Consider the following 27,670-nt stretch of genomic DNA (forward strand, 5'->3'; position numbering starts at 1 on the left):
CTTGTCCCCTCCTCCTCCTCCTCCTCCTCACCATCCTCTCCCTCCTTCTTCCTCTCGCTTTTCTTCTTTTGCAAAACCTCCATTAGCCGTATTTACTCTGTCAATAGCAACACCACGTTTTCCACCCCTTCGCCGCAGCTCTGTGACTCAATGCGTTCACGCCTCTGTTGCTCTACAAGCAAACACGGTCGTGTTCTGGCGGGCCTGTGTAACAGCACGCAACGCAACACGCGACCGCAGCGTCGTCCCACGAGCTATTAACGCAGAGCCAAACTGCTCCCTTCTATTTGTGTTCAAAGTGAGTATCTTAAATAAGCATGTCTCGTGTAAATAAACCCACGGGGGGAACGAAGGAGTCGGCGATGTTAGGCTTTAGTGTTTTGGAACCACAGGCCTAATTGGTCAGGGAGAGAAAGAATTACTGAGTGATTCAGAGTTTGAGCAGTCGCAGTGAATGCAAACAAGCAACATGGCACACATTACCGCATCCAAAAGACACTTGTATTCTCTCTCTTACACAGACGCATAGGAGCAGAGAAGAAAAAAGTGTGTTAAAAATAAAAGGCAGCCGGTGTCTGTATGTGCAGCTACGGAACAAGCAGCCGCACTGAAATTAGCTCTACCTGACATCTGTGAGCTATTAAAAGCGACTTCAGGTAGCACATGTTGTCCACATTAGCCTGAACTGAGATTTACATTTCCACATCTCCACAAAGCATAATAAACAATCAAAAGGGGGGCGTGCGCAGGCAGGTTACCATCAGCGACCACGGCAGAGCACTCGGTATTACGCTGATTGGAGAGCGGTGCTGTGTTTGGCTGAGGGGAAAGGACAAAGAGAGTGTGTTTAAAAAGTCAAAATGACTTGTAGATGATGCACATTAATACAGCTGTCAGTGGAGGGATGCACGTTCGCTCGTGTGTTTGTGCAGTTTTGAGGTAGTTTTGCTGGAGTTTTTCTGTTTTCTGCAACTTTCTACTTCTGCTCCACTACATTTCAGAGGGAAATATTGTTGTTTTGACAATGTTTATGATGTATATTTATAAGTTAGGCCCACTAGTTACTTTGCAAATTAAGATTTTCCATTCAAAACATGAAATATGATGTATTGTTACAGATTAAAACACATTTAAAAAAGGTCAAATTGGCTCGACCTTGACTTAACCAGCTACAACTTTAAAATGCTCCTAACACATTTATGCATCAGTGATAATAATAATAATAATCCAGTACTGTCATATACAATAATAGAACTCTGGAAGGGTTATTCTGCTGAATAAAAGTACTTTGACTTTTTTAAAGTACATTATAGTTGAGATTTTGCTTGCAGTGGAGTGTTTTTACATTCCTGTATTGCTACTTTTGCTTAAGTAAATAATCTACTTCCTCTAGCAGTGACAGACAAAAAAATAAATAAAAAAAATCAACCAAAAAATGTGAGGTGTTCCTTTCCAAAAACGATGTGTGCAAAAAGTAGAAACATGAAAAGTCAGAACACCCTGGTTGAAAAACTGCGTGTTAACAGGCGAGATGAGCTAATATCACAGACATATGGGGAATTCAATTTCAAATATCTGTATATTTCCAGAATGGATATAAAGTTATAAAACTGTAACAGAACTCTTGAAATGTTCTCATTTTTATGAGGAACATTTGGTAACAAAATGAGGCCAGCGTGGAAGTTGAGCAGTCAGCAAAATGAACAGAATCCGCCATTCACTGGATTATTGCCCTGTTGTTGGAAATGAGAAGAGCGATACAAATCAGAAGCTGAGCTTTGACAGCAACATGTTGCCCTGCAGCAGCCTGCTGGAGCGCCTTCTCCCTCCTCCTCCTCCTCCTCCTCCTCCTCCTCCTCCTCCTCCTCCTGCTGCTGCTGCTGCTGTCAGGGAGGGGGGGGGGGAAGGAGTTTAGCGGGTTCCTAGACTGCTGTCTCCCCCTATTGACGAGATGATATAACTGTAAGTATGGGACTAGTGCGGTGAAAGACGTTTGGAAACACATGAAAATGTTTTAAAAGTGGGAATATGAAGCGTCTGTAGCTGTTTATGATGCATTCATGTCATAAATTACTTTGTTTTATTGATAATCTTTCATGTGATTTGATCTTTTACTTGCAGCATCCTTTTTTATGAATTTATTTCTCTTTCAGTGTTTTTCCTTCACAGCAAAAACAATCACTTTTTATCACTTATCACATTTATATAAATATTCCATGTATGATTTTATTGTGAAAAAAAATCTATAGGAAAAATATCCAGAGAGAAAAAGTGTCTGTATATGTATATATATATGTGTATGTGTGCGTGTGTGTGTTGGTGTGTGTGCTGTGCTGGTAAGCAGAAGAAAAAAAAAAAAAACGGGATCAAATTCCTGTACTTTGGCGTCACATGCTCTCGGCCAATCAGATCCGGGCTTTCCTGTGCGGCATGGTAACGCTCTTATAAAGCCAGCATGCAAAACGTTTGCAGTTCAAAGCACTCACGCGTTCTGGGGATTGTACTTGGAGACTAGAAAGGAGCACTTTACCGTTTTCATCCCACAGAGTTGAAAGCAAATTCTGACCAGCTGGTGTGTGTGTGTGTGTTGTTTTTTTTTTTTTGCTCTTTCAAGTACGGACCCGTTTGCAGATTACTCATTCTCCTATATGTGCCCATGCTGCAGAGACACTCTCCAAACTCAAGTTTTACGCACGGCGCCGGAGCAAAAGAGGATCAGCTGCGGTTTTTTCTGCGCACTTCTCTAAGTTGAAAGACTTTGATCAAACTCATTCTGGCAAGGTAAAGTCGCTTTTAGAGGCATTTTCCTCTCGCGAGAAAGCAGAGATAACTCCACCGTTTCACGCGTAATTTGGTACCAAACAGTTTTTCGTATGAATCTCCTCGACCCTTACCTGAAGATGTCGGAGGAACAAGACAAGTGTCTCTCTGATGCCCCGAGCCCGAGCATGTCCGAGGACTCCGCGGGCTCTCCGTGCCCGTCCGGTTCGGGTTCCGACACCGAGAACACCCGGCCGTCTGAGAACGGGCTGCTCAGAGCGGACGGAACCCTGGGCGACTTCAAGAAGGACGAGGAGGATAAGTTTCCCGCTTGCATCCGCGACGCTGTGTCCCAGGTGCTTAAGGGCTACGACTGGACCCTCGTGCCTATGCCGGTGCGCGTTAACGGATCTACCAAGAACAAGCCTCACGTAAAGAGACCGATGAATGCCTTTATGGTGTGGGCTCAGGCTGCGCGGAGGAAGCTGGCGGATCAGTACCCGCACCTGCATAACGCGGAGCTCAGCAAAACTCTGGGGAAACTCTGGAGGTAAGTGTGATTACTCTTCTTTTTCAGGTTTTACGCACGGATTTACGATGCGATGTGTATGAAATATTCATTAGACCTCCTATGTGTCCCAAATGTGCACTTATTCTACCCCTGTAAACGTTAACATTGTATGATTTTAATTATTTAAACATTTTATTTCGCTTTTTTTTGTTTTGGAATAGTATATTTTAAAGTAGAAAAGTTTTTAAAGTACATTTATCGTCCTTTTTACGCACAGACTTCTCAATGAAGGCGAGAAGCGGCCGTTTGTGGAGGAGGCTGAGCGGCTCCGGGTGCAGCACAAGAAGGATCACCCGGACTACAAATACCAACCCCGGCGGAGAAAGTCTGTGAAGAACGGACAGAGCGAGGTGGAGGACGGCAGCGAGCAGACGCACATATCCCCTAATGCCATCTTCAAAGCTCTCCAGCAGGCGGACTCTCCTGCCTCCAGCATGGGAGAGGTGCACTCTCCGGGTGAGCACTCAGGTGAGCAGATAGAAAATATGTTTATTTCAGTCTCCTCTGTTGGTTCCACATTTCACTCGCTGTTTGTTTTAATGCCTGTTTTGACTCCTTTTTATCTATGTAGTTCATTCAAAAACTTTTTAAATGTTCTGCTGGTTTGTTTTAAAAGTACAAAACAGGAAAAAAAAGCACGTAATCTAATCTGACTCATCCTGTTTTCATCTTCCAGGCTCCCAAGGGCCCCCCACCCCTCCCACCACCCCAAAGACTGATGTCAGCTCAGGCAAGATGGACCTTAAGCGTGAAGGAGGTCTCCGCTCTCTCGCCGACGGCCCCGGCGGGCGCCAGCTCAACATCGACTTCCGCGATGTGGACATCGGCGAGCTGAGCAGCGATGTCATCTCCCACATCGAGACCTTCGATGTCAATGAGTTCGACCAGTACCTCCCGCCTAACGGTCACCCGGGCTCTGCAGGCGGCCCTGGCAACACCACAGCTGTCACCTACACCGGCAGCTACAGCATCAGCAGCGGCGCACCGGTCAGCCCGCAGGCAGGAGGCGCTGCAGCCTGGATGGCTAAAAGCCAGAGCCAGCAGGGACAACAGCAGCAGCAGCAGCAACAGCAGCAGCAGCAGCACACTCTGACCACCCTGGGGAGCAGCAGCAGCTCAGAGGCGGGTCAGGCCCAGCACAGGACCCAGATCAAGACGGAGCAGCTGAGCCCGAGCCACTTCAGCGAGCAGCAGGGCTCCCCTCAGCACGTCGCCTACAGCCCGTTCAACCTGCAGCACTACAGCCCCTCCTCCTACCCAGCCATCTCCAGAGCGCAGCAGTACGAATACTCCGACCACCAGGGGGGCACAGCAGCAGCCGCCTCCTACTACAGCCACGCGGGGGCGGGGCAGGGCTCAGGGCTGTACTCGACTTTCAGCTACATGAGCAGCCCCAGCCAGAGGCCCATGTACACGCCCATCGCCGACAACACAGGGGTGCCCTCCATCCCCCAGAGCAGCCCACAGCACTGGGAGCAGGCGCCAGTTTACACCCAGCTCACCAGACCCTGAGCCGCCCTCCCCTCCACCCCACCTCTCCCCCCACCCCGCAGACTTAGAGACAACAAAACACAATGACATGTACAGCCACATGCATACACACACACACACACATACACACATACACACACTCCAAAAACACTTTACTTCAAGGAGACTTCTTCCTCCAGAGCTGCTCCCTGAATCAGACACTTGAATTCCAAGAAGAGGAGAGCTGGACTTGTGATTGGCTCACGTCGTGCCTTGCTATTGTATCATGATAGAAACTATATATATATTTTTAGAGAGATGAAAAGACTTAAGAAAATCCTCTGTGAGGACTTATGATTGTTGATATTTCAGTAGGTACTGTGTATGTTTCTTTGTTGTTGTTTATTTTCTTCATACGCTGGCAGTTTGTAACCCATGGGGGTGGGTGGGGTGGGGGGGGGGGGGTTTGGGTAATTATTTGTACCTGTAGATATAAAATTAAAAGCTTTATATTTTAACCAGTTAAGCAACTAACCACTCATTGGTAGTTCCGTATCTGGTTCTCTCTCTCTGTTCTATTTCATGCAAGGATTTCTGTTTGTTTGTTCTTTTACTCTTTTCTGTGCCATTCAGCAAGTATGGTTTGTATTTAAGCTGTTATGCTGTTGATTAGTTTTTTTTTTTTTGTTTTTTTTTTTTCCAAATTATGTGTCATGATCATTGGAAAAGTTATTAGGCAATACAGAGAAAGAGAGACTTGGTTTCACAATGCTGTGTTGAGGGAGGGAGGGAGACTGCAGCCCTTTCCACCATCCGTGCCTTGGATTTTACATTTTCTCTTAACTTTTTTGTATGTGTGTCTGTGCGTGCGTGTGTGTGTGCATGTTTGTGTGTGTGTGTGTGTTTGTGTGCGTGCAACAGCCACAGCTGAGATTACACTTACCGTCCAACAGCGTGTGTTTGACAGCTACAGGAAGTCACCTTTGACCCCCTCGGGTGTCCCCCTGCAGTCTCCCACTGTCCTGGCGTTCCCAACACACTCCCTCCACCGTCCCCTCGGTCAAATCCAGTTTTAAAACTTTATTTATTAGCTTTAATTTTATTTCAAAGTAATTATTTTGCATACTATTCTTATAACTAATGAATTGTCCTCTTTACAGTGTAGACGGCATATAAATTCCCTGTTGTTGTTTTTTTTTTTAATTTTTGTTTTTAATTTTCAACCCAGGGGGTACTTAGACAAAACGGTACATGCTGTAATCTTTTTTTTTTTTTTTTTAATTTATCTTATCTAAAATGTCTATTTTAAGTATGTATTTGCCTTTTTCTGAGGGTCAGGGGGGACTATCTAATGAAATGTGTACGGATTATTTGTTATTTGTGAATTTCCTTTTAAGTTTGACTTTAAACTAAGGCTGAAAGAACTGGAATATGTTATCTCAGTTACAAGGTTTTTACAGTTTTTCCTGTTTGTTTTTTTTTTTCGTGCGATCGCCAGAGGGACCGTCCATCCTTTCTGCTCTGCAAGCTCCATTTCCTTCTCTCTCAATATCAAAGAACTGATGTTTCCAATAGTCTTTTTTTTTTTCCCCCCTTCTACTGCGATCTTGCCATGTATTTGTACTGTCTTTAAAGAATCTTTTGTATATGTATTTGCAATAAAAAAGAAAACGCTATTAAAAAAAAAAAAAAAAAGAAGGAAAAGTTTGTCATTCATATCGAAACTTCGGATACGCTCAGTTACGCAATCAATAACACATCACACCGGACCACCTTCTAACAGATTATTTTTTCACATGCCGGAGTGAGTGAAAGGGTTAAGAGACGAGTGCCAAGAAACAGGACTAGTGTTTGTTTTCCCAGAAGACTTGTTTTTTTTCCCCCTGCTTTTATTTTCTTCCTCCCTCTCTCCCGTCAGCTGGTACCAGCAGGGGGTTGTGAGGCTCTGGGGGACCTGCAGAGGGGGGGGCACTTGATGTAGTGAGTGCGTTAAAACTACTGAAAATACTCCGAATTTATTTCAATGACTGATTCTTGGGAGAGCAAGAAAAGTGGGGTGCACAGGTCCTGCTTAAAATAAATCCCAGTAGGGGGGCAGAGATTCATAGAAGGACTGTAAAATCATGCACTTTCATATGACGGATGTCCTCAGAAAACCTCATAAGTTCTCTGTTTTAGCTACAGATACTCTGGTAAAAACTCATAACTCAGAAGGCACAATGGTCAAGTCTGTATTAGTTTCTGAAGGCTGACATTTGAGATACAAAGTACACAGTGTGGGTGGATGCCATTACAATATTACATAAGCACAATCTAATGCAACACAGTGCAATAGCCAATCAATAATTATCAGCTTTGTAGAGCTTTTACTGAAGATTGTTTTTTCAGATTGTGACAGAGCCACCTCCTCCTCTCAGACACTTTGTCCAATCAAAATCAAAGAAAGGACATGGTGGCTTCTTAGAACTTAACACATCCAAAATCCCATCAAAAAGACAAAAACCAACAATGCTTTAAGTCTGTCTCTCATACTTTCCGACTTACCTACCCTGTCAGTGGCTCTCAGCCCCGGGCTCATTGGCTGCTATCGAAACTGGTCACAAATACACAGTTTTATTTTTAACAGCTGGGCTCTGTAGTTTTCAAGTAACATTACTCAAAGAGGAGGAAATCATGGATTTGTTGGGGACTAAATTCTCAGCAGGAAAGTATGTGCGTGACTCCAGATAAACTACAGTGTCTGTGTCCATGGCGTCCATCGCCGCCACCGGTGCAACAGTGTGGCTCCCTGATGTGTTTTTAATGGTTTTTGGACAAAGAGGAATCAGCGATATCAGGGTATGGATACACAGACAAGTTAGTTGGATCAATTCATTATTGATTTTAGTATTTTCATTGGATTTGTTGACCGTCAGAAAAATGTATAAATATAATAAATATCTCCAGACTTATCTTTGAAGTAAATACCTACATAATGGTGGCAATTTGAAACTTTATTGAGTCTTGTACAGTATGTGTCTTCTCATTGAGATGTGTGTCTTCTCTCCTCGAATAAAACATTATTTCAATCTTGCTTATAGGCTACAAATGCTTAAATTCAGATAGATAAAGATGTCATCATGTCATGCTGTTACATCATACCTTTAAAATGCACTGTTTGATAGTTTCCATAGCGTTGCTCTCCAAAGAAAACCACCAATCTCCAAACTGAGTGATTTTGAATATTTCTGATAAACTGGAGTATGAAGAAAAATCCTCTTTTCTCTGATGCTGAACACACCGTTCAAAAACCCATTGGATCTGCATGAGTCACCAAACCCGGCTGTTTTTTGTTCTGTAGCTCATGAATAGTTGACATTTTGGAGATCTGTGCTTTTCTTTGGATAGCGACAATAGGTGCGCCAGGTTCGAAGAATGGATGATGTCTGTTGTACAGATGTAAATTAGTGATTTTGGCTTCATAAATAGATTTGATTTTATTGCTGGACAACACAGTAGGTATAATATTCTTGGGTGGAAAGCGTACATGTGTAACTTTTTCTTTATTATTTTCATGTTTGAGCTTCTGCACAACAAACCCTGGACTTTACATGATAGTGACAACGGTGCTGCTTAACAAATGCTGAATGTGGGGAAATTTCGGAACATTGTACGATTTACCCGTTACGGAACAGTGGATTTGTTCTTGGTGTCCCTTCAAACAGAACGAGAACTATCACAACTAATTACGGCAAATAAAACACAAAAACAGCAGCAGCAGCCATTGAAGTCCCTTTACTTCTTTTTTTTTTTCCCCAGTTGTATCTTACTAGTTTTCTGAGGTATCAGATATTGAATATATGAGTGGGTACAAGCTGCTTGAACAGCAGACCCCTCCTCTCTAGTCTTTAGAGCTGGCATGTGACAAAGGTCAAGGCAGGGAAACACAGTGATGTCACGCTGCCGGGGGACCAAACACCATTTTCCTATGCTGTGGATTATGTGTTAGGCGACACAATATTTTCATACTCATTGGAGGCAGCTCATTTACAGGGCTGAGGAGCCCAACAGTTGAGACGGAGATGTAGCCAAGACTCACTTCGTACTGCATGACTGCTGATGAACTGCTGACTTACAGCTTTGTCCCAATGAGGAATTATCTGGAAGAAAAGGTTTTCAGTTATCACAGCCATCGAATAATGAAAGAGTTTGGGTAAGTAGTCATTTTAGAGCTCTATTCCTGTTGGAACATACCAGTATGATTTTACATTTTTAGGTCTTAGATGCAAAAATATCAATACAGTTGGATCTGACTAAAGGTTCTTGACACACAAACCAAAAAGTCACTGCTGCAACAGAAACAAGATACAGCACACTGACAGAAAGAACACGGAAAAAGGATCGATCTTGTCCCTGTGAACTACTATATGTGCCAACGCCAGTCGCAGACAGACAGAAAGGTTACAGAGGTCACATGACATAATTCCTTGGAGTTGGTGACCTTTAAATGTAACAGAAAGAGCTGTTAAGTGTGGAAAAAGTCCACTGACTAGTCTGCTAGGTCCTACTGTCCCTGTGTCTGCAAAAAAGTGAGCTCTATAAGTCTACAGTGTTTTTTCACACCCTTATAATCAAGCTTGTTTTGAAGTAAAGTGGAACTGCAGACTTTTTGCATGTGAAACGTGTGTAGTTTGGTTTAGCTGCTGCAGGTAAAGCATTACAACAATGCAGCTAACAACCTAGATTCCTGGTGTGCACTTTGAAGTAAGGTGTCCAAACATTGTAAAATCACACTGTGATGTGTATTGTCCTCAGTATTTGTTCAGTTAAAAGATAAGGCTGGCAATTTTCTATATTTTTCTTATTGTCAACAAATCTCATGTGCAGAACCAAACCAACAATTAACTGATCTTACAAGTATCGTGTGTGTATCCAAAGCCTAATATATCTTCTTCCTCTGTGTAGCGCTCTGTTGCTGTCCAAAACAACAACCACCAATGAAGGTCCACAGAACAGAGGAATAAGATATAAATCAGGCTTTGGATACACACACCAGCCATATCTTTTAATCATTTAGCTGGTTGATTGAAGTTGTAATCAACATTTTGCATGTTTTGTGGCTCCAAATGGCAACAAAAGGTCACTGCACTTCAGTGCTCACATATATGTTGAAAGTCAACCGCACGCTCATGTCAGCTGGTCTGTGATGCTTTAAGAAGACAAAACCTACAAACATTTAATATTGTTGAGTCCAATCTGATATTTATATTAAATGTAAGCAATTTTGAAAAAAGACAAATGCAAGTGGCATGTGGAGGTTGTATTGTATCATCTTCAGTCCCGCTTCCTCACCAGCGTGACAGTCTTTACATACTCATGCTGTACAGGCAAACAGTGTTTTGCTCACAGAACTTATTTCCAAAGATACCAAACACATGAAGCTTGATTTTTGAGAAATGTGTAGGAAATGATGGTTAAGACATCTAAAATATTTCCATATGATGAAACGATGCAACCGTCAAAAAACATTTAGTCTGGGGTTTTTACATTTAACTCAGCGTAAACATCAAATAGCTTCAATAAAGAGCTGGAACAAGCTGATAAAGAATATACTGTGTGTGAAACTGTCAGACAGTGTGGAATAAGGTGATTTTTACAACATTAAAGCTATTTAAAAGGGAAAATGAAAGGAAACTGAATGTTTAGACATCATATGACGCCATGCAAAGGTATTTCAGCTGCCAGTTTAACAGTAAACCAGGATTTGCAAAGAAAATACAAAGACGCATTATAATCAGATGTATATAAGCTTATGACCAGGATGCGGGTGTTCAAATTAAAAATTGCTATATGAACAGAGAGTTTCTTTTTTGTTGTTTTCCTTTTTTTCAAGTGGAGAAATGTCCACATTAGACATAAGAAATTTCATTTGGGTGCCTCAATTATTAGGGAGTGAATGGTTTTCACCTCCACTCATACAAGAAAATCTCAAAAATGTGCAGCCTTAACCGTAGTGCAAAGCCCTCAGATATTGAGCAAATGATAAAGAAAAAGATGGGAGGAAGAGAAGGAGAGGTGGGATAACAGGGTAAACAAGAGACAGAGACACATGGAAGGATATTAAAGGTGGAGAGTGGGCGGACTGTGGTCAAGAGCAAGTAGCACATCGTCCCATCTGAAAAAGCCATCAGTCTCTGCAGGGCTCGCATGACAGGGGAAATGGTAGTAACAAGCACAGGACAGATGACATGTTTCATATGGATGTTTTCCACAGCAGACAGCCAAGCAGACAAGTCACGTCACACCAGAGGCATGAGAACCGTCTCCGCCAAATAAACTGCGATCGTGAGCGCCGTGTCTTACCAATCAAATTAAAGTAGTGAGTAGTACTGTAGCTACTGAAAAGCCCAATTTGTGCATCTTCTATATATTTAATGATAAAGTCACAGCTGTTCCTTTGGTAAGCAAAAGGAGCAAACAAAAATTCTTCAAAAAGTTGACATTTTAGTAGAAGGAATAGTTTTAAAATTTTGTGAGTTAGATGAAAAGATTGATACCACTCTTGTGTGCGAAATATGAAGCTACAGTAAGCAGCCTGTTAGCCTAGCTTAGCACAAAGACTGGAAACAGGGAAACAGCTAGCCTGGCTCTGTCTGAAGGTAACAATATCCACCTACCAGCTCACTAATTAACAAATTGACAAAAACTTAAGTGAAAAAACAACGATTTGTGGTTTTATGGAGGGTTATGGGTTGGACTGTTTCTTAGCTGGGAATTACTTATAACTTGTGAATCTTGTCATCACCATGAGGTTGTGGGGCAACAAGCAGAAACATCAGGAAGTCACTGTTCCTGGCACATAACCCCACCTAAAGCTGCATCTTGTCATTTTTACACTTTTTGTACAGATGAAACAAACAAGATATAACGTGTCAATCAGAAAACTTTAGAGGTGCTGGTAGGCGGATTTTGTTACGTTTGGACAAATCCCAAGCTAGCTTCTTCCCCCTGTATTTATGCTAAGCTAAGCTAAGTAGCTGCTGGCTCCAGCTTCATATTTAGCGTACAGATGAGAAAGTGGTATAGATCTTCTCATCTAACTCTTGTTGAGAAAGCAATTAAGTGTATTCCCCAAAATAATCAAACTTTACCCTTAAAGCAGGTTCTGCTTGGCTGTACATTGATTAGAAGGGTGTCTTTAGCATCTATCTTAAAGGATCAATTCACTCAAATAAAAAAACAAAACAAACAACAACAGTAAATCTATTGGTGGCTAGCAATGCAGAAAGTTTTGATTTTACTCATCCAGGTTTTTAGATTCTGTGAGATTTCTGCCTCCTTCCCAATACAATTTAGGTAAATGGAATTTGCGGTAGAAAGTAGTTCCAATGAAAGCTGATCACACTGTGCAGATTATCAAAGCGTAACCAGAAGCATCTGCACAGCCAGATACAATAGGTAAGCGAGAAAATATGGTTTTACTTTGTAAAGCTTTTTAGGGTGAACTGACCCTTTTAATGACTCAATGCTATATAAAAAGAAATGGCATGGCTAGATGCATTCACAATCATCTACGCTGATAAAAGAGGTCATTATTTCTGTTACTCATAATCTATATATAAGACTGTAAGACTATAATCATATAAGACTATAATCATGTTCATAAATTCCTCATTTTAAGGCTCCAGACAGCATGGCAGCCCCAGCCTCTAACTGCCTTCCCCTGCGTCACAATGCATAGTTCTAATTTACAACACTGCAAACTCTTAATGAACAATGTTTGTCCCATTATAGACACTGATCACGGGTGACAATGCAGGTCAGCTGGATTTGAACCAGAACTAATCATACAGGCATGCCGCTGTGACGTCAGAGGCTCCTGAGTGACAGCACTAACCGTAGGCTGCCGTACTGATTACCATCCGATACCCCTCCACACGGGTAGTAGTTATAGGCTTGATACGGCTGACAATTACGGACCACACCATTGTTGGAGTAGTGTGAGGTTTAAAAGATGGAGCATGACAGACGCTGGTGAAACTCTTGGGTTTGGTATGAGCAGGGCAGGGAGGGTCAGGGAAGAAATGTTTATCTCATCAGTCTCTGAGGTCACTAGAGATGCAATAAGATGGTGTGGTGTAGGGTGGAGTGAAAGCAAGGCAGCTAAGAATATAGCTCTGAAAATAACAAGGAACGTGTTTCTACTTCAAATGGGTTAACTCCTAAAACACTATTGATTTTGGAAAGCAAAGTTTTAATCAATACCTTGAGTTCATTCACCATTATTTAAAAATGTACCAGTCAATGAAAGTATCAGTGGAGCAACAAAAAGTTTTTTGCCATCAAGAAAAAAAGTTTTAATACTTTGCCAGTAGCTTTCAAAAAGCCTGCTACAATGACTGAACTTGGCCATTGAAGGAGGCCAAACGTTAAAGCTGCTAAACTAAATATTTTCCTCAATGGATCGAATGACTGTATGTGACAAGTGTTGTTTGTAGTGGCAAACACAGATAGAGTTATCACCCAACTCTGCAATTCCCTTCAGCTCTACACAACTGTTTTGCGTCTTTTAGCACATTGTTTTGGTTTTACGGCCCAAAAAAGTACTGTTTTGGTTCGGTTTCACTGTTCTCATCGTGCTGGTGTAGAGTAGAAGGGAGCTGTTTTCACTGAAAGCTGAAAACTGAAACACTGAAAGAAGTATTAAACTTTCTGTGTGTTATCTGCCCAGCAACAAAAGTGGTAGTGAACATTGACTATAGCTGCGAAAGAACCAGATGTTTTACTTGGGAGTTTTTAGAAAGAGAAAACAGAGCTAAAAGGAGAGTGACTGTTGGGATTACCTTTGCCAGATGGCAAGAAATACGACTCTAAATGGATGCTAATGTATCAGCTGCATTTGTGAATATGCAATGCTTTGCTATTAGGATATCCACATATCAGTTAACTCAGGTTCAGATGAACTAAAACAGGATTTGTTAAGGTTGAATAAAAAAAAAAAAAAAGGCAAATCCCATAGAGAGCAGAACCAGAACTTCCTGGTTCCATTTCTACCTCACTCTAAATCACACTGCTTTTTTTTCCTTTGCGTTTTAACACTGTTTTTAAATTTCTATCTTAACTAACAAATGTGGTCTTAAAAAAATTACAGTGGAATTTGTAATGAGTAAAAGTCTAGCTAACAAGTTAATGCTAACAAGCTAACTGTTGCTTATTTTTGTTCACAAACACCTCAAATTCTAATGGGGAGTGCTGTTATAGGTACTCATTTAGTATCTTATGGATAGTAAATCCAGGGATCACATTCCACTTTTTCAAAAAGACAAATTAGAGAAATGCTCAATGAGAGATTAGATTGAGGACTGAGCAGTGATGTCAGTAATTTTTCTCCCTATTTGAAAGCCAACAAAATAAACACTTGCCCACTCAAATCCCAGTATCTCCCCAGCATTGCTAGCACAAACTGCAGTTTGTTTATGCAGAGCAGGGACTTAGAATGAAAGTGGCAGGCAGTGTTAATGCAGGCAGTTTTCCCAGGAACAAAACGACGAAGGAAAAAAAAAAAAAACAATTAATATTCTAAACCAATTCCACTCTGAGAATCTGCCCCCTCCTGAACCAATGGGTGGTCTTTTCAAATGCAAAATACTGCACAGCGACAAAAAGAAAGGTTAAGAGACCAAGAGGCTGTGATAGAGACAGAGAGAAAAACAGACAGATGGAGAAGGACAAAGAGGGAGAGAATATGCCGACTAACAACTCTGGAAAATAGAGGACAGTTAGACCATGCAAGCATAAACAGATAAATGAGTGAAAAAATGTACGTGGGAAAGACTGTTGACAAGCACGAAGGAAAATTTGATTGGGTTCTAATTGCTTGGGATTTAAGTTCTAATTATGTTTGTGCGTGTGTGTGTGTGAGAGAGAGAGAGAGAGAGAGAGAGAGAAAGGGGGAAGAAACAAACAAAAAAAAAAGCCGCAAAAAGCTGTGTGTACTCGACAAGGTACTGTAGCTGTGTTGTGGTGTTTTTAATGCCCGCTCACAGGCAGCATGCCCTAATGAAACAATGACTTTAATTGCATTTCTGCTGCCATCCAGCAACATGGGAAAATGAAAAACACGACGTGAGCCCCGGTATGAAAATGAACTCATTATATAAAAAACAATGGAGAGCTGCATTTGTTTTTTGCTAATTTAGCTGAGGGGCAAAACTATGTACTGTAAGAGTTGGCTTCACGTTGCTGCGGGGCTGCTTTTACTGCATGAATCTGAGTCTGAACTATACTGTAGTCAAAACAGCTGCCAGTACATGGGTAGGTATGAACACACACACATTCCCAATACATACATACACCTCCATCTCTTTAGGATATTTACCCCTTTGTCCCTAAATGGCATTGTTTATCTGTGTATATGTGGGTGAATGCTGAACTGAACCCGCCCCTGGCCCCTGTGTGAGTTGTGTGTGTGTGTGTGTGTGTGTGTGTGTGTGTGTGTGTGTGTGTGTGTGTGTGTGTATTATTGGTTTGGTGACTGACCCATCTTTACAACCTCTTTCCATAAAGTCACTTCTGATCACAGCGGAAACTGTACATCAACGTTGAAAAGCCAGTCTGGAAGTGTTTTATGACACTTTTACACAATTTGAGGCTGAAGCACTGAGTCCTCAGTCTCCTGTGGAAACAGGCATCTGTGAACCAAGAGAAGCTACAAGTGGAATCAGATGAATGAAGGCAGGCAGGGTTTACTACAGTACAAACATGTTTATCCCTGACAAGACTGGCAGCCAGAATGGGTTTCGAGTCAACCTCATTTTTTTACTGGTACCGATACAAATTCTGGTTAACCCGAACAGAGCCACACCGGAGCACCAGCCACCATCAAGATGATGTAGATTTATGTACTAATATAGATAATGGGTCAAATGTATGGTATACTGGATATACTGTACTGTATATTACATTTGCTCTCTTGCATAGAATATAAGACCTGTCCATTTTATTCTCGCCTGACGTTGTTTTCCACATGCAAGGCGCCTTACACTATGTCATTCAACTTTTCCAGATTTTTCCATTTCAGTCTCTTTCATACAGAATGTAATAAGTCTACCTTTATGTTTATCCATCATCTTCCAAAATCTTCCTAAAAAGTTCATTAGATCACCAACATTACAGGCAACCAGCTCTTCCTGCTTCACATCACTCAGATATTGTCTCATATTGTTATCTTAAGCAGCTTTACAAGAGCACGTGATTAAATGCCTTGCTCACAGGATGCTTGACAACACTTAAGATGTAGGTACTTTTTCATTCACTTTGCCCATTTAGATTTTCAAAACCTATCCTGGATTCCAAATTGGCAACCTTCCCTTGACCACAGGCCTGTTACCTCTGCATCCTGACTGGTCAGCGGGCTTGATGAGTGTTCCCTCAGGGGTCTTGAAACTTTCTAGTGGCTGGTGGACTGAGGAGGAGGGGCTTACTATTATGCAGAGGTTTATGAGCTTCTAGGGGCCTTGACAAATGGCCGCTGCTGATAAAACCCTATGAGTTATTTCACAGCAGTAGAACATGTCAGTGATGGAGTAAAGTGTACTGCAGAGCAAACTCCCCCAGGACTGAAGCTTATGGGCAGAGAGAAGTAGATACTGATTTACATGCAAACACACACACACACACACACACAAGCACTAACTTGCACACACACATGCATGCTCAGACACCTCTCTCAGATAAGTAGAAAAATTTTTGATTGCAAAGCATTTCACTCAGCTAAAAGCATAATACAGAACATGCATTAATAAAGTCAGCCTTTGCTGAACGGCAGCCACTCTGGCCACAATTGACAATTAACGAAATAATGTGGAGAATGTTAAAACATGGAAACAGTAGCACAAGCAAGGAAAAATAACAGTCAGTGAACTGACTCAGTAATGTCTGCTATTTGTATATCTACTTTAAATCTGCTAACATCAGCTAAAATAAGCAACTGGTCATACCAGACGAAATCAAGCTGTAACGGCAAAATTCCAGAGTGTATTGGATAGAGCAAGGGTGTGTTTTATTGCTTGGGAATAATTATTTCTAAGAGGAAGAATGTGTTATGTCTTCTTTCAAAATTTACATGGTGTCACTTTAATACCACTTATCTAGAGTCTAGTTTAGATAAGGATATTCTGCTATTGATTAAGTTTGATTCACAGTTGGTTATTTTATTTCTTTGTTCAACACAAGATAAAAAATAACATTTTTATACGACAATATTACAGATAATAATTTCCTCTCAAAACAGTTGTTTCAGTCTAAACAGACATTTGACTTTTAAGTCTCATGCTGTCTTTTTTTTATCTCTACCTCCTTCCATCTGTCTCTCTCAACTTTATATCTTCTACTATCTCTGCTGTTCAGTTTTCTACTCCCACTAATAATTTCCCTTTCGGGTTACAGCTCTTCCAAACACCCACTCACCTCACACACCCACCGACCCAATGTGTGAACCATCCTCCCTGCCAAGAAACACACACACACACACACAAAACCAGCTCGCACACATATACAGAGCCACCACATAAAACGGCTGCTGCGCTGTAATAGATAGGCAGAGGTTTGGATGGTGACACCCAGTATCCATCACTGAGGCTTATCTGTCGGCCGAGCTGGGAGGTTCAACACAACGTGGCCAGATGTAGAGGAGGCAGGGAGGGAGGGAGATCGCACTGTTTCTGCTGTTCTGTAAACCACCTTGTGCACTGCGGCTCATGAGGCGGGGGACGTGGACGGGGGTGGGTGGGAGAGAGAGAAAATAAAAAGACAAGAGGGAGAGGGGAGAGAGTACCATGTGTTCCATACCAATAAACATTTACGTGGGGGAAAACAAAATGCAGCATTTTGGCTTCAGTCTAGTGTACACAGGTGTTCTGGCATAGAACTTCAAAAAAACGTTTTTTTAGAAATATGCTTATTAGCGTTCTTTCCGAGAATGAGATAAGACTGATATCAATGTCATGTCTGTATATTACACACACACAGCTGAATCAGGATGTGTTAGCCTAGCTTAGCATAAATACTGGGGGCGGGGGGCTAGCCTGGCTCTGTTCACAGTAAAAAAAAACTATGCCCACCAACATCTCTGAAGCTGTCAAATTCACAGAATGCATCTCGTTTGTTTAAACCGTACATGAACAGAAAAATGCAAAATTGACAGGCTGGAGTTAAAGGCATAGTTACATTTTGAACTGATTTATTGATGTACAACACTTCATCCATTCACACAGTACCTCTGTGCAGCATCTCTGGCGACAGTGTGGGCTGCCAGACACAGACTGTAATGCACAGCTTTTGTTTTTAGTCATGATAGTACCAAACCTGGCAACCTTACTGTGACGGCAAGACTTCAAGAAGCTGCACACAGCATGTGCCCTGTGGTTTTATGCAAAGAAACAGCTTCACTTTGTAAACCCAAAACCTTGATTGTCATTTTCATATTTTTATTTATGTATAGGTTCAACAAACAAGATAAAGAGTGTTAATTTGCCAGCCCAGAGGTGTTGGTAGACGTGTTTTTGAACTTGGCCCGGCAAGTTGTTTCCCCCTGCTTAGGCTAACCACATTCTGGCTTAAGCTCTGTGCTTAACACCCATGAAATTGAAATAGATCCTCTCATCCCACTCAGGAATGAAAGAAATATTTCTCAAATTGTTAAACTAGTCTTTTAAACCTGGCCATATAGCTGTAAACACAATACTGACATTTTCTTTTTCTTATAAAGTCGATGTTGTGAACATGTTAGCAAGTAGTGGCTTATAAATGTCAAGCAGACACAAAGTGATAATTAGCGTTCATTTGCTGGAAATGGAGCTGATGAGAGCTGATGAGATTCAATCAGTAAAGTGGCAGACCACAAAATCAAAACAATGAGCTGAAAGATGCTAAAATGCTCTGTAGAGCTTAGAGGAACTGTAGAGTCGGGCAATAATTTTCTGTGGGTTTGTCACTATGAGTGAACCAACTCATATAATGTGCTCATTTGATTCACTGTTAATATAATATTATTGATTAGAGCAGCTTTAAAGAACCAGAGATGGGAATTCAGCAGAGCTAACAGGAGGAGGGAGTAAATGAGAATGTGTTTGTCATATTCACAATATAAATGTTATCACGAATCCAGGACATGTGCATGTCTGTTGGCCGAGAAGATAACCTCTATGATGTCATCAGCAGTATCTGGCAGCACTCAGTGGCTTTCAGTAACACACGCACACACACACACACACACACACCAGTTAGACCTCACAGCTTTATCACACCCCAGACCTTCAAAAAGGGGCTTATCACTAATCAAAAAGTCATGATTTACAGCAGTGGATCACCCTGCAGCGCTTACACAACGTTTTCTGAGTGACTAAACACATGTTAGAGAGACTTGTAATACTGGGAACTTGGCCAGGTCATCTGCTGAAAGTATTCCTGGATGTAGATAATACGAAATGAAACTTGTTGCTGAGTCGACATCAGGACTGACTATTAGTGAAAAGTGATTTTGTAGATAGTCTGCCTCAGTCGGTTGGCTTTAGAGAAATACAGAAACTGTGCAAAAAGCAATCAGTTAATTGTCATTTATGTTCAAAAGGATGATACCTTTTCATAAATCATTGGATCATCTTTAGTTGTTATCAGTTTAAAGGTTGACTGTGTAGATGTTACTATATGTTCATTTTGTGGCTCTGCTATGGGTGTGTTTGTTTCAAGGAGTGAAAAAATGGTTAACAGAAACAAAAAAACAAGAAATATACCTTCTAATAAGTTCATGTGAAGTTTTAAAGGAAAAGGTTAAGTATCTGGACACTAGATTTGACTGAAAAAGGCATCATTTATCAGGCATATGGCCAACATATAGACACCAAATTAGTTACATCGGGGTGATGTCATTATTTGCACAATTAATGGTAGGACTCCATACATAACCAGAATCAAATACATTATCAGTGCCTGAAAGAATGACAAAAACAGCCTGCTTGACACAAAATATACACAAATAATTGCTAAACTGTTAAATAATAATTGTGAAATTATTTGATGGTATTGAGAGAAAGAGATACAGTATAACAAGATGAGTCTATATAGAATTGAATTGACCAGATAGACAAAATTCTTTATAGACAAAATTTACAAACAAAGAATTTAAATTTAATTCAAAGGGAGGAAAAATAATTCTTTATATAACCTCCACATTTCTCATTTTACCTCCAGAGCCACATTGGATGCTTTCACAGGCTACCCATGATGCTTCAACTGAACATGATGTGTAAAATCTGAGAAGTGCCCCTTGAACCTCCATAATATAAGGAAATACAGACCCAAATGTAATGCAAGGAACAGTCTAAATAGCTGATAGAGACAACCTGAGTTAACCTTTCCCTGTTATGTTTTTTTGATTTATTTTCCTCCCCATACTAGACATCATTTTATCAACAATGCAAAACACTGATCATATTTTTATTTGGACAGAGGACCAGAGCAAATAGTGTGTGTGATTTCTAAAGTTAGTCCAGAGATTCAACAGATGCAGTAAAACGTATCATCAGAACTTTCCATCATGGTAATTGATAGGCTGTCTGGGGAAAAGGAGCATTCCTGTAGCCTGACTCCCGTGTCTCATTTTCGCTAATAGGACATCGCACTGGGGAGATTCTGGCTCCGAGGAAACAAGGAGCTCGCGTCGGCGAGAGCGGCCAGGGAATGCAGCAAGGCAGACACAACAACTAGAGAAAGTAGAAGGAGAGGAGGAGGAGGAGGAATGTGGATAGAGGCTTGAAAGAGGAAGAAAGTGTACAGAGAATGAGAATAATAAAAGCGAGAGGTGGAAGACTTGCCGAAGTAGCAGTCTCTGTTTTTTTGTTTTACGCTGAGGGATGAGGTCCTGAAGCTGTGAAATTCAAGTCATAGAGTGGGAGAGGTGGAACCAACACACACACACACACACACACACACGCACGCACACACACACACACACACACTGAGAAGTGTTTATGCTAGCAGATGCTTCAGACATACCTGATTGAAAGACCATTCTGCTGTGGTCTTTCATAATATTGCATCATCTCATAATATTACAAAGCTTGGTAACATGAGGCACTGCTGTGAAAATAATAGTAATAGCAGGCCAGCCTGAGGGAGTTATGTTTGCAGCAGAAGCAGAAAAGGGCTTAGAGTGGCTGTTAATCATGGTATTACGCTCTCAAACTACTGATGTATGTTGCAATCTTCCCAAAAGATGCACTGTACCTGTTGCTCTCGCTAAAAGACGTTAAAGCCGGCCATTGCAAACACGACTTGCAAAACAAAACCTGCTCGTAATATATTTCTGTGTCAAATGATGTAAAGTTAATCTTACCTGATTGGTTGACTTAGTATTTCCACTGAAATTCAAAGATTGATCGATGAAAGGAATTACTGAACATGAGATTATTGGTGATAACTTGAAACTAGGCCTTCCTGTGTTCGGCCTGCACTTCCTGACTTCCCTAAATCAAGTGTGGTGCTTCTTCTTCTTTTTCTGGTTTTACAGCAGCTGGCATCCATATTGCTGCAGTACTGCCCCCTTCTGGACCTAAATCCTGTTGATCTCCAGCTCCTCTGCAGTCAGTTAATGACTTGCTTTTAGAAAACCAAACAGCCATATTGTGCCCTCCCTACTGCCTCCACTCTAATATACTTTTTACCCTAGTCTCTAATAGTCTTAATAGCTATAATTCTGTAATCATTTCCTGTTTGTCTACTATATGCTTCCCGCATTAATGATGAGCAAAGCAATTCTTTCATTCAAAAGATTTGTTCACGGAATCGTTTAGTGCTTGACCGGAGCTCTGACTGTGTAGTCGCACTCACTCAACTGAAACACGGCTGAATGTTCAGTTCAGCTCGCTAACTACTGAACTGATAAGCCAGCGAGCTGAGAATTTAGCTGGATAAAGATACCGTTTGCATACTGAAAGCTGTATTAAGTCCTGCCCTATTATGTACAGCACGCATATTTTCGCAACACCTAATTATGAAATAAAATATTTGGTAATTCCTATTTCAAAACTTCAAGACATGAGAGGGAGAGAGAGAAAGAGGGCTGGGTCTGAGCCATTCAGTGAGTGGGAAAATCATTCAGGCCAGGAAATATAGTGCGAAATACAGCCCCAGTCAGGCCACTTTTTAAGCGGGGAGTTTCCTGCATTCTGGTGACTTTTAGTGCATGTGAATAACAAACTAATGAGCCAGCAACTGCTTAGTACGATGTACTATTATGAACCTCAAAGAAAACCAAAGGTGCATATCATTAAGGGGGGAGACAACACAAGGATTAACTTTTAACCAATATTTATTAAATAATAAATAACTACATAAACACCTAATATACTAACAAAATAGAAAATGTCTTGTACCTGCAGGTTGCTCTGAGGTAGTGGCTTCTTGAACCAATGCTACTCTCTCCACCTTCAAAAAGAACAAAGCAATAGCACAGCACACCATATCTTTTAATGTACCAATATAATATAGTTAACAACTCTCTCCACGTATTTAAAGAACAGATCAAGAGCACAATACCCTATTCAGATTACTGATGTACACTAACAGTTACCTATCAAAGGTTAAAATTGCCTGTTAACCAACACAAACATTAAATAACAGAGATATTTAAGTTTCAACAAATTACAGTAGCCTGAATAGTGTGACAGAAGACGTGTTGTCTCAATAATTTTAAATTACGAGCTCAAATTATGAACTCACTGACAAAAATTTTCACCAAAACAAATGAATTTTCAAATAATATTGACCACATTAACTAGACTAGACCTGCCAATTATGCCATCAATGTTTTTGAGGATATTAGAAAGGGAATTACCATTTTTATTATCGATTGTCGGGTTTCTTGGCAGCTTTAACGTTGACAGGGGACGATGATGACGCATCAGTAACGTTAGCTACGTTAGCTAGGTAGCAAACGTTAGCTAGCTAGCATGTTTATTTACTGACTGACCTGGTGGCATTTAGCAGCATATCCTGCAAGTGCCTGTCTTTTTTTTCTCTCTTTCCCTCTCTGCTCCACCTTTCCTCTTTTTTCCACCGTCTATCTTGCTGCTAACTTATTTAGCTGCACTAGGTGGGCCATTTAGCAGGCCAGGCCACCGGGAAAAGTCCCGGTGCTCCCAATTGCCGGTCAGGTCCTGCTCAGGACTAACGTTAACTGTTCCTTCACAGTGAAAGGATCTGAGACAGTCTCAGCCACCCGTTTTTTCATATTGCATGTTTCACCACACATTTTTAACTATAAGAGGTGGTGAGATTTCAAAAAAATTCAAGGACTGTCAAACATAACCTAGCTCATTTTAAATTTATTCAAAATCTAATGAGTACAAATTACATTAGATATACAAATAGAAACTATTAATACTGTGCATTTAAAAATATCAAAAGAAAATATTAGCATTTATTTAGTTTATTACATACAGAATGCCAGTACAGCTGTGTTGTGAATGAAAGCAGTAACATTGCAGGGACAAGCACGTAAAGGGTTACGTCCGTCTTTCCCAGGTGATTTGATAACTAACACGTAATACAAGTTCTTACGTTAACAAACAGGCTCCTTTTTTCAAGAACGGCTGGAAACTGGACAGATTCAGAAATAAGGGAGCTCCTCTCAGTCCGCGCAGAGCTGTTGGCATTCATCAGCGCTGCATTACCGCCATCCGCTGGACTGTCCTTTGCCCCATCTATTCCGGCATTGCCATGGTATGTGTGAAAAGGTGCAAGACGGAAATGTTCCTGAATGTAGCTGCATGTGTGAATAGTAAAAATCATTAGCACTGCCTGAAAAGTCATCCCAGTAATTTACTGGGAACTATGTTTGAAAGAGGTTTTATAAAATTTACCCACCAGCACCTCTAAAGCTCACTCTTTAAACTTTTATAATGTTTGTTTAATCCTTACAAAAACTGAAGAGTAAAAAAAGACACTTTGAGGTTTTACAAGGGGAACAATTTCTTGGCTGAGAACAGTAACTTCCTTCAGGAGTTACTCTCAGCAAGAAAGGAAAGTGTTTTTCTCAAATAATGTCAAACCATTTCTTTAATATTACCGTATCCAATTCTCAGTATACTTATTATTAGTGCCCTTTTCCCATTTGTTCCCCTACTTCTTATGATATCAACTCTATTTTGGATTGAGTGTAAATGCCGTCCTTTTGGTGCTTTATCCTCCCACTGTTATTACTCTCATTCCCTCCCTGATTTTGAAAGTTTAATATTAATTTCTATATTTTTGCCCTGTCTTTTTAAGCAGTTTGCTTTCTTATTTCTGCGGGAATACCTACATTATATGTGCTGGTACTAGGGGTGTAACAGTGCACCAAGTTAACGGTTCGGTATGTACCTTGGTTTTGGGGTCACAGTTCAGTACGATTTCAGTACAGCAGGGGGACACAGTTGTGCTGCAGTGGAAAAGGAAAACAACTTTTCCGTTTCTTGAGTCAGGACACCTGCTGACAGCTATTTTACGCTGATTTATGGTCTAAGTTTATATAACGTAGTTCAAACTAGCTCCACCTCCAGCAGTAACATGCTGCTTACACACTGACGCTTTAGTATTAATAATCTAATGATGTCATATATAATAATATATCAGTCAGAGAGACCAAACCACTACTTTTACTGCAATACTTTAACTACATTTTTCTCCCTCAGAACTGGTTCTTATGACGTGCTGTCTGACCACATCAGACATCAAATGTGTTTGTTGTTGTTCTGAACAGCTTCACTCATAGACGGAATGAAAAGCTGACCGTCACAGAGAGGGGAGGGGGACGGGGGAACGCGGTATCATTTCATTACGGAGATAACGGATCATATTTTAATAATAGTGTTATGGGTCTCTCGTTTGTCATTCTGATGGTAGGGTAAGCCAGGCTACGTTGGCTAAGCCGGCTAACATACCCATGAGCATGCTAGTGGTGCATTGCCAAAATGTTCCAGGTGGAACTTGTGCTTTGGAGTTATTGTTCCGCACATTGGACTAAGTGGATTATTAAACTATTTTGACAGTAATTGTTTGCGTCATGGAGCATATTCTTCATATGACTGCATGCACTAAACTGTAATGTCCATACCGTGACGGTTTGGGACAAATACACGTAACGTTACACCCCTAGCTGGCATCCACATGAATGACATCTCTTTCCCTCAATCAACTATTCTTGAGTTAGTAAACAAGATTTCATATTGCAGATCCTGATAATTGCTCGAGTCACCTGATTTAATACTTATGAGTGCTGACTAGGGCTGCAACTAACGATTATTTTCTCAATTAATCCATTAGCTGTTTGGTCTATGAAATGTCAGAAAATGGTGAAAAATGTCAGTCACTGTTTCCTAAAACCCAAGATATGTCCTCAAATGTCTTGTTTTGTCCCATCACGGAGTCCACAAAGCAAAGATATTCAGTTTACTATCAAATGATCAGGTGTTTGTCCTCAGATTTTGACTTAGTGACTGGAGCCAAACATATCTGTTGGTGGATTATCTTTAGATTAACTGATGCCAACAATAAACATAGACTCAATACTGCCACACTAGAGAGTGGACTGAGAATTCAAAGCATCCATCCATTTTCTAAACCCACCTATCCTGTAGGGCCACACACAATACTGGCATTTCAATAGCCGTTGACAATAAACATACCATCCTTCACATGTTGAAAGGGTTAAAGGTTATCCTGGACAGATAAATATCACCTCACTTTCCGACTTCATCATCCATCTTTTTATGGCATTCATGTTAAACTTCCTCCAGGAAATTCATTTTTTCCAGTATTCCTTATCCAACAGCATGTGACTGCAGAGAGACATTCTGTACTAAACAATCTACTCAGTCATCTTATATTCTTTCCACTGTTGATTTCAGTTAGTCTTACATCTTTCTGTATGTTGTTAGGAGTGATTATGTATTGTATTTTTGCTGCCAGCTGGAAATTCCCAAAGACAGACTATGAAGTATTAAAGTCTATTATCTAAGCCTTTAAAGAGGCTGTTCTTTACTGTGATTGTGGGCACAAATGGAATGAAAACAGAAAAAGACAGCATGTGTGCTCAGAAAGGCAGAATTAAGAAAACAATACTTATGTATTTTTAATGTTGTCTATGGAAATAAAGACATTTTCTGTAGCTAATACGGTTTTACAAGCGCAATTCATTATGCCAAAACCTCTGCCAACAGTTGGCCTCTTTGCATAATTTGCCCTGTGGCTACTGGCTCAGTTAACAACCAACATTTTGATGCTTCACACATTAAATCATAATATGTTTGTGACTTCAAATTGTACCGCATATAGCCGGAAAACATACTGCATTTTGTGCCCGGATCTAACAAATCCCTTGTCGGCCGTAATAAGATTTTTTACCTTCCAAATTATGATGTTCCCTCCTCTGATTCAGGAATATGAATTACGCTTCCTCCCTCTCTGATTATATAACTCATTTTGTCTATAGCTGCTGCTGTTAGTAGCTAGTAGTAGTGGCTGCTCCCTTCCTCCACTACTCAATGCATTTGCATGCAATTAAGAAATCAGGTCGGAGAAATTAGATTATGCAGGTAACTGGGCAACATGTTTATATGCACTACCGTGGCCTGGTTAATGTAAACCCATGTGTATTTTTTTTAAAGCATTACTACTGTTGTAGTACTGAAATACAGGTGCTTCCTGCACAGTGGGGTGGGGAGAGCCACATGTTGTCTAAAGTTCTTGTTAAGCACATGAGTACTTGTAAAAAAGCCAATTAGAAACCTGGTCACTCGTATACATGGCCAACAACACAGTTAAGGAGAAATCTAGTAGGGAAATCAACATTCTCTCATCCTCTACCTTGATTACAGTGACCAGGTTTCTAGTTTACCTGATGTTTAAAGTCCTCCTCCACTCAAAAATATGTTTTTCTTCTCGTTCCTACAGCAGAATGATGTATACGCAGCGTTTGACACTGGAAGGCTGTTGTCACATTCATCGAAAATCAGGTTTTATGGGGCGGGCCTGTGAGCACAAGTTGTGACATCTCAACTAGCAAACTAGCTGGTCTAGTATACAACTTACACAAGTGTGATGTGGAAACTTGAAGCCTCCAGTGCACATACACTGAGAACAGACTTCAGTGAAGTAGGAGACATCTTGTTTCCAGCTGCTAAACATGTGATATCAAACATATTTGCATATTCAGACGATATCCATATATCCATATATCCGTAACCATATCAGACAGATATCATTGTTCCGAGCAGAGTGTTTTTATGTCTTATTACATGTCTGGAGGGAATCTTTAATAAATCAGCTCGCTGGAGAAAGCAGACTGTAAGATATACTGACTCTCAGCATTAACATACAGTGAACGCCAACAACAGAACATCTTTAGGGCTTTTGCAAACTTTTTGAGGTGTGACCATCATTTGTGAGTCATCCTCAACTCAGAATGCACTCTAGGCTAGTTGCACTGTGTTGCAAAGAGGCCTCAGCTCTGTGATCAAAAGCATACACACACCAATATGGAATCTAAACGGAAAAACACCTTTCGGAACGAGCGCTTTGAATGTAAATTTTGTGCACGACATTCCAGCTGTTCGAGCGGAGCAGCCCAGTGCGATCTCAGTGACTAACAGCAGAAGCCTGAGATGGCTCTGGGCTGCTCCCAGGTGTAAATGTATGATATAGTGTGAGTGTGAAGAAAGGCAGAAGAGCACACATGCTGAGTGAATCTCTGCTGGATGAATAACGTTTAATAAAGTCAAATAAAACGCAGTGGGAAGGCCTGTTTAACCAAACAGATCACTTGGCTGGAGCTCAGTCTTACATAAGAAAAAT

General features: G+C 40.9%; 1 protein-coding gene and 1 long non-coding RNA gene across 2 annotated transcripts; one reads left to right on the top strand and one right to left on the bottom strand.

Moving 5' to 3' along the window:
* The first annotated feature begins 1,889 nt into the window (after window positions 1-1,889).
* Window positions 1,890-26,946, top strand: LOC137171682 (transcription factor Sox-9-A-like). Its single transcript, XM_067575741.1, has 4 exons — window positions 1,890-3,310; window positions 3,549-3,799; window positions 4,008-8,993; window positions 20,451-26,946. The coding sequence occupies exons 1-3, from the start codon at window positions 2,874-2,876 to the stop codon at window positions 4,841-4,843; spliced, it is 1,524 nt and encodes a 507-aa protein (XP_067431842.1). The 5' UTR covers window positions 1,890-2,873; the 3' UTR covers window positions 4,844-8,993; window positions 20,451-26,946.
* LOC137171683 (uncharacterized) lies at window positions 6,262-9,739 on the bottom strand. Its single transcript, XR_010924803.1, has 2 exons — window positions 9,035-9,739; window positions 6,262-8,940 (listed from the first exon to the last, which is right to left on the bottom strand). It is a non-coding gene; the product is annotated as an uncharacterized lncRNA (long non-coding RNA).
* Window positions 26,947-27,670: the final 724 nt, after the last annotated feature.

The sequence above is a fragment of the Thunnus thynnus genome, chromosome 20 (genome assembly GCF_963924715.1).
Source record: "Thunnus thynnus chromosome 20, fThuThy2.1, whole genome shotgun sequence".
NCBI classification, from domain to species: Eukaryota; Metazoa; Chordata; class Actinopteri; order Scombriformes; family Scombridae; genus Thunnus; species Thunnus thynnus.

Bases quoted from the DNA above. Each gene is read 5' to 3' on its own strand.
- LOC137171682 (XM_067575741.1), top strand. From the start codon at position 2,874: ATGAATCTCCTCGACCCTTACCTGAAGATGTCGGAGGAACAAGACAAG. The intron at 3,311-3,548 runs GTAAGTGTGATT...TTTTACGCACAG, and splicing joins ACTCTGGGGAAACTCTGGAG to ACTTCTCAATGAAGGCGAGA. The intron at 3,800-4,007 runs GTGAGCAGATAG...TTCATCTTCCAG, and splicing joins CTCTCCGGGTGAGCACTCAG to GCTCCCAAGGGCCCCCCACC.